General features: G+C 53.1%; 1 protein-coding gene across 1 annotated transcript; it reads right to left on the bottom strand.

Moving 5' to 3' along the window:
• Positions 1-5: 5 nt before the first annotated feature.
• Positions 6-4,761, bottom strand: LOC104077785 (tubulin alpha chain-like; the record flags this gene model as incomplete). The annotated part of the gene is made up of 4 exons (XM_009579152.1): positions 4,672-4,761; positions 1,101-1,323; positions 745-893; positions 6-35 (listed from the first exon to the last, which is right to left on the bottom strand). Coding segments are annotated over exons 1-4 (492 nt in total), but the record flags the coding sequence as incomplete, so codon positions are not given.
• Positions 4,762-7,514: the final 2,753 nt, after the last annotated feature.

The raw sequence follows: 7,514 nt of genomic DNA, 5'->3' as shown, positions 1-7,514 counted from the left end.
ACCAGGAACCCTTGGAGACCACTGCACTGCTCAGTCTGCAGCACCAGGGAAAGAACCAGAAGGACCATGTTACTGGAGTTATTCTGGTCTCCTTGGACTTAAATTAAGCTGAAGTACTGTGTTCAACCATCAAGTTTAAGGCTTTTTTTTTTTTACTACTGCTTCCACACACCTTCCACTTCTAACAGGCGAGATCTGTTAGACACAGCAAATGCAGCTGCTTTTAAATTATCTCCTGTTTTATCAGGAAGAAAGGCCTGGCCTGAGTGAGTGACATATTGGGTCAGATAGAGACTCATGATACTAGCAGTCAAGAAGATGAGGAGAAGTCTGAAGGCCACTAAGAGGTTCCACCTAAATCAAGAATATCTTAGTGTTATCACAGCAGTTCTGAGCATTTACATGGGTGAAACCTTATACTCCAGAAGCTACTGCACAAGGGAGGAGGGGCCTAAGAGGAGACACTAGCCAGAAGCTGAGCTGTGACATTGCCCTCTTGCCTGGACAGTTAAATCACAGCTGCTTGTTTTTCTGCTTGAGCTGGAGGCATCTTTAGACCCTTGTTTTCCCCTCAAGTCCCAACCAGCAAGACATACACCCACATGCATCTCATCATGTTGTTCCTGGTCACAGGGGCATGGTCAAGCTGACCAAGATCTGCTTGCCCTTCCTCCCAGTGCATCTCTTGATGGCCAGGGCAACACCAGAGTGGCTAATGCAGAAGACCCTCCACAGGGTTGTTACCATTTTCCGAGTTCTGTCAACAACCGAGTCAATGATCTCCTTCCCAATGGTGTAGTGGCCCCGAGCATAGTTGTTGGCAGCATCTTCTTTGCCACTGATGAGCTGCTCTGGGTGGAAAAGTGTGCGGTAGGTCCCGGTCCTGATCTCATCTGGAGGAAGTTGAGATCTCATGAGTGTCGCTGGCACAAGATCCACTGCTTACCAGGTTACTTGCACTAATTTAGATGAATTTTCACATGGCAGCTGGCAGCCTCACCAGCAGTTTAGGTGGCCAACACTACACTCCAGGGCAGAGAAGGTACTCCCCTATTGCCCCCACCTTCCCCAAAGAGGTTTGGAGACCTTCCATGACTTACCAATTACAGTGGGCTCCAGGTCAACAAATATTGCTCTGGGCACATACTTTCCTGATCCAGTCTCACTGAAGAAGGTCCCAAACGAAGAGTCTACTTGCCCTGAGGATGCATTGGAGGAGATGATGCCATCTGGCTCGATCCCATGCTCCAGGCAATACAGTTCCCAACAGGAATTGCCCATCTGGACACCAGCCTGGCCAATGTGGACAGAAATACACTCCCTCTGCAAGGCGATGGGAGAGAAGAGGAGGTTAGGAATGTGCACTGAGGAATTAGACTAAAGCTGGCACTTCTGGTGCCTTTAGAGAGCACATGGCCAACAACCTACAGACAAGAGGAGCATTCACCCAGCTTGGTGGCAGCCAGGGTTTTTTGTCCCTAGCAGGCCCCCACAAGCTGCTGAACAAGCAACAACTAAGCATTAGCCCTTCAGAGAGAGGTTGCAATCTCCCACCAAGGTTGGTGCAGAGATTAGGGCGTTGCAGTGGGTCCCTCTGCATCCCAGCACTCATTACATTGCTCAACAACCCTGTTCCCAGGAGCAGGCCACCAAGCCCAGCTGCTGAACCTACAGCCCGTGATGGCTGACAAGACCAACTGCTCATGGTTTCTTCTCTTTGCTCTGCTGATCCTGTCTTGGAGCAGAAGACAGGGCACAGACAGCCTTGCCAGGTACTTCACCTGATGCTCTCAGCTGGGCAGGAGGGAATGATTCAGCCCAGCCAGCCTTAGACAGCAGACTCCCTCCCCACGCCCTTCCCAGGGAGGTAGAGGCAGACCTCTCCCCACTCAGATGGGCAGCAGCAGAGGACTTCTGCCTCTCTCTGATGGGAGAAGCCTGTGCTGTTGGGCTTCAAGAATTGACTGTCAGAGCAGTTTCTCATCTCCATTTAGACTAGATACAGCCATTCAGGATCAGCTGGATGGAGACAGCTAGAGAGGATCCAAGCAAGGATGGGTAGGGACCAATTATTCATCTTCTCCATACAAGACCAGCAGTTGCCCCATGAAGCAACTGCTCTTGGCTTGAACCAAAGGGGAGTCCCTGTGCAGAAAGTGTGGTTGAGCTGTTGAACTCCTTGACACAGGAGGCTGTGAAAACCAGGCTTTTGGGTTCAGGGAGACTGGACTCAAGACTTCCATGAGGCTTACTAGGGAAAAAAACCACACATCCATTTCAGGAAGTCCTGAGCTACAAGATAGGAAAGTCTCAGATGGGCTTACCCAAGACTTAGCCTGCCCTCACCACCTGCTTCTAGCTGTGGCCTGGGCAGGACACTGGGCTGGAGACCCAGCACAGCAACTCTCAGATTCTCTTTGTGCAAGAAGCCTGGCACAGTACATCCTACATTGGAGCAGAGGGTCCTGCTCTGAGGGCTGGTGTCTAATGTATCAGCCCTCAGCCACCACTGCATGTCTCTTCCAACTCAAACAGTCCCAGGACAGCCTTAACCACCACCCACACCAGGGCCAGAAGAGAGATGCTGAGCCAGTCTTCACAGAGACCTTCATCCCCTGCTCCAGTCTGCCTCAGCCCCACAGCAACACCAGATGGGCACCTAGCTGAGTCTTGTATCAAATGCTGCCAGCAAGACCTTCAGAATATCTTCACACAAGGGCACAGGCAGGTCTGAAGACATTTCAGTAGGGTAGTCCTCCCCAGGCCAGGAAGAGGTGGACACCAGCCTTACAAGGCCAAGCCAGCTCTGGAGACCAGCTCCCAAGCTCAAGCTCTGCACCCCCAGTAGCCCCTTCTCCAGGGCTCACATGCTCCTCCACAACCACTTTCACCCCCAGGGAAGACCACAAGCAAGGACAAGACACCTTCCCCCAGCTGGAAAGAAAAGCTACCTCCAGTTTCATCCTCCTGCAAAGCTGGGAAGGACCAGCCACAGCAGTCAGAGAGCAAAGCCAAGCCCCACAGCTACTCACCATGGCTCTGAACCACCTGGCCTCCCCACCACAATCACAACCTCCTCACCCAGAGCACACCCTGCCTGCCTCCTTCTTGGGCCTTTTATAGCAGGTAGAGCTGGGCTCTCTGCTAAAGGGGTCCTTCCTCCTGCCCCCTCCTCATGCAGGCACCTGCCGGCAAAGGGTTCAGGTGTTTCTGCCCTGGGAGGGATAATTGTGGGGTAATCAAGGTGCTCGGAAGGACTTGCACCTGCAGACCCATGGAGTTGGGAGTTTCTTTGGCTTTTAAGTACTCATTCAGCATTGCTTTCCTCATGATGTCTAAGAGCATTTTCTGTGAAATCAGGAAAAGAGCTTTGAATGGTTTTTTTTGGAGAAGTATCTGGTTTTATTTATTTATTTAAAGAATGAGGCTCATTTTTAAGACTTTCTTTGCAACCTTTAGAGCTGGAAATGTGCTTTCTACTTGCCATCCCCCTTTTCCAAGTGCAAACAGCACATCTCCTGGGGATGGACAGGAGTTGCAGGAAGGGGCTCCTGCCTTGGGGGTAACATCATTGGGGTGGGATGGCTTCTCCAACACTGGTGTCACAAGCAAACTGGACTCTCCCAGCTCCTGGGCAGCACTGGGTTCTCTTCAACGAGAGCCACAAAACCTGGATGCCCTGGAGGAGTTGGGGCAGCTGTGGAGAGACATGAGAGGATATGGCATGAGGCAAGGACTGAGAGGCACCAATGAGACCATCCCATTGCAAATGGACAATGCTTTTATTTTCCATGCAGCATACACAAAAGCAAGAAACCCACTGACACGGGATGTCCCAGAGGCCAGAAAGACAAGATTTTAAAATCTGATCTAGACTTAAGACATGGGGACTGGCTCTACAGGTGGTACTAAACCTCATGATCTAGTGCCTTGGAGATGGGTGGGGTACCCTCTGTCCCACCACCCTTCTTGAGTTCAGTGGGAAGGTTGGGGCCTGCCAAGAGGGAGAACAGAAAATGGGACTCCCCCAGGGGTACAACCTGCAGAAAATGGCCAGGAAGACAAAGGTCCGCGAGTCAAAGCAAAAGCACATGAGAGGGACACGGAGCAGAGCAAATCACCCATCCAGCAGCTAACCGAGTTGGGGCTGAGAGTGGGGGTAGTTTCTCACCCTCCTCTGAAAAACGGGGTTGGTGTTTGCATCTTAATGAGCTCCTGTCCATGTCATGAGTTGTGTTGAGGGGGATCCATGCAGAGCTCCTGGGTGGCTGGGGGTGGCTCTGTTCCTGGGAGAGCTGGTCATAGCCCTGCCTGGCCCAGCTCAGAGCAAGACATCCCAGAAACAGGGCAGGACATCCCAGGAGCAGGGGTGGACATCCCAGGAGTGGGACAGAACATCCCAAGAGTGGGATGGGACATCCCAGGAGCAGGACGGGACATCCCAGGAGAAAGCCTTCATGCGACCAGGGATGGCTCCCTCTAGGTGTATCTGCAGCCTGAAATGCATCTCATGCCCCTGCTTAGGACGCAGCTCCTGATGTAAGTCTCTGCAAGGCCACCGTGTTCCTGTGCTCTCTGTCCCGAGGTGCACAGGCTAACTCTGCCCATGGTCGCTGCTGGAAATTGGCTTGGTTTTTCTAGCCAAGCCCCCGTGGATGTGAATGTGGGTACCTCCTTGCGCAGTGGAAGTGCATTTTTGGCCAGATGCTCAATGCCCATTGAGTTACACTGCCTGAATCCTTTTCTTAGCCAGATGGGCATGGGGCCTCCTTGATTCCAGGATGGGGTTCAAGACCTGCTGTCCTTGGGGGCTGTCTAAACCACTGCAGCATCTCTGGTTTGCTCTGATGTGGGTGAAAGAGGCCGTTGAGCATTGGCACGTGGAGGAGGAGAAGGAGGACAAGGGGGTTCCTGGAGGCCAGGGAAGACCTGGTGGCCTGGGGGAAGGATTATGAAGAGGCTGGAAGGGACCTGGCAGTGGAAGCAGAAGGATATGTTTGCCAGAGTGAGCCTGCAGCGGCTGTGCACCCACGCCTGAGCAAACCACTCTTTTTGAGTGCAATACAGAGAGTTTGGGTTTCATCCCTGCATGAAATGGCAGGAAAGACTGAATCCTCACCTGGCTTTTTACAAAACTGCACATCTCACTCCAAACAGCAACGCTGTCCTTCCCAAGCACAGCAGCCTTGGCTCTGCACACTCCCAGACCCAGGTGGGTGCTGATGGAGATTTCAGTGCTCCTATTTCCATCCAGCTTCCTCAGGAAATCTGTCTCCTCCAACCTCTGCCTGTGTCTCAGCCCCTCCAAGCCATCCCCGGTCTTGCTTGGCAGAGGTTGAGACAGAGGATTAATTTTGGAAGGGTTTGTCCAAGCCGGTGCCGGGCGTGGGTGAGACTTCCCCTTGGGGATGCAGCTGGGGAGGGAGGATCTCTGCTTTCCCCATCACTCGCTATCAGCTGGTATCTGCTGTCCCTGTCCCAGCTTTGCATGTGCAAGCACAGCCTGGTGCCAGCAAACACCTGGGCTCATCTCTTCCCATGGTGTCATTTCAATATTAATTGCCTTCATTAAAGGGGAGCAGAAAAAAGACTCCGTGTAAGCCCCAGGCATGTGATGTTTTGATTTCCAGGCACTGATATGGGGCTGAGATGCTCCCCTCGTCTAACCTGGTGCTGGGAAAGGATCCCGAGCAGGGCTGGTGCAGATCCCCCATGGAAGCTGGTGGGAAAGCCTGTTCCCAGCCTGGGCCAGTGCTTTACTGGAGCTAGCCAGGTCTGACTTTGCTCTGCCCTGCTTTGCCTGACCAGATGTGAGCAGGCATGCGTGCCTCAGTTTCCCTGGGTGTAAAAAGGGGACAATGACTATGTCCTTCTGAACAAGAGCTCAATGTACAAATGGGGGTGGATGTGTAGGGTGTTGGGCTATAAAAATGCAGAAAGCTATGTCTATTATACATAAAAGACCATATAGTCCAAGGCTACAGCGGATTGCAACAAGGAAGGCCCTCACCTGTACACCTTGGAGCTGAGGCAGGAGGACGTCATTGCACGGAGATGCTGCGGGGATGTTGGTGTGTTGTCTGTTGGAGACATGTGCTCTGAGGGGAAGATGCTGAAGGGCCTGGTGTATTATTTTGTATTTGCTTTTCAGGCTTCAGTTGAATTTGGGTCCTGAGTCCCTGGGCTGTGAATCAGCTAGGAGCCTTGGCCACCCAGCATGGGCTCACTGGGGCTGAATTTGGCTGTGTTGCCTCCTCTGAATGCCCAGTGAGGCAGCAAGGAGATGCCTCCAGCTATACCTCTGCAGATTGCTGGTGGGTCCATCTGCCAAGCCTTCAACCAGAGACCTGTCCCCTCTTAATGTCCCACCTGGAGTGCTCCCCATGGCCATGCCCTGGACACCTGGTCGGGGCTGGTGGGAGGTGCTTTGCGGCTCTTGGCAATTGTCTCCTGGGGAAGGAGGGCCAAATTTCTCTTCACCTCCCATGCCTGCTACATGCAGGCATGGAGACCAAGAGAAGTTTCATCTTGGAGCTGGGCTGGGAGATGAAGAGAAAGGGAGATTTAGAGGAAGGGATAAACAGTCCAAGGTGAAGGGGTGGGAGCTTGGTGAGCTGGGGCTCAGTGGAGGGTGGAAAAGAGCAAGGTGAACAGGCACGGTCTGTGTATGGGGAGGTGAAGCCCCAGGACTGGTACAGAGGGCTACCAGGAAAGCGAGAGCAGCAGAAAGGTGGGCAACATGGACAGACCCCATGTGTTGTGTCTGGAGCAGCCAGGGAGGCACCTGCAACTCTTGGGGTCCAAACTCACCTGAGGCCATGGGGTGGCCCTGGCCAGGGCCAACCAATAGCCTGGGGACACTCGTGAAGGGCCATGTGGATGGGGAGGGTGATGCTATCCCAGCTGTGACTGCTGAAGGTGCTGGTGGGGAAAGGGGTTGTTGCAAGAGAACCTTAAAACCTAGAGAATCCCCAGGAGGAGAAACTGGGAAATCCCTCTTGAGGTCCCCTGACGAGTCTTGCTTTTCCCTTCCCAATGCAGTGATGATTGTGTGTAGGGACAGCTTGTGTATGGGGACTTGGGAGGGAGTAGTGTCTGGACCATGGTGGGGACAGGGCCATGAGGTTGAGCTGGAGGGATGTTTTGGAAAGGCTACGAGCCCAGACAGACCCACCCAATCGAGCACCCAGTGGAGGTGATGGGAGAACAAAGCATTGGAAACTCAAGAGATCATAGCTTTAATTAGGGACCTTCCCGAGGCGACAGGTCCTCTTGCCCTGCTGTGGACATGAGCCTCTTCCCCGTGCATGGAAATGTCGAGGAGGAGAGACAGAGGAGATCAGGAAGGAGAGAAGGAGGAAGAAGAGATATGAAAGTTAGGTAGCTCTATGGGTCAAAAATATACAACACTGATATCATACATGGCCATCAGTCCCCTCTGGCTGGCATGCTGAGGCCAGGTGGTGGCCCCACGCAGCCGGCCCTGCTCCGAGTCCCCCCTGCCCCGCGGGGGG

The sequence above is a fragment of the Fulmarus glacialis genome, unplaced genomic scaffold (genome assembly GCF_000690835.1).
Source record: "Fulmarus glacialis isolate BGI_N327 unplaced genomic scaffold, ASM69083v1 scaffold4126, whole genome shotgun sequence".
Lineage (NCBI taxonomy): Eukaryota > Metazoa > Chordata > Aves > Procellariiformes > Procellariidae > Fulmarus > Fulmarus glacialis.
This window is presented reverse-complemented; position numbering and strand designations above follow the sequence as displayed.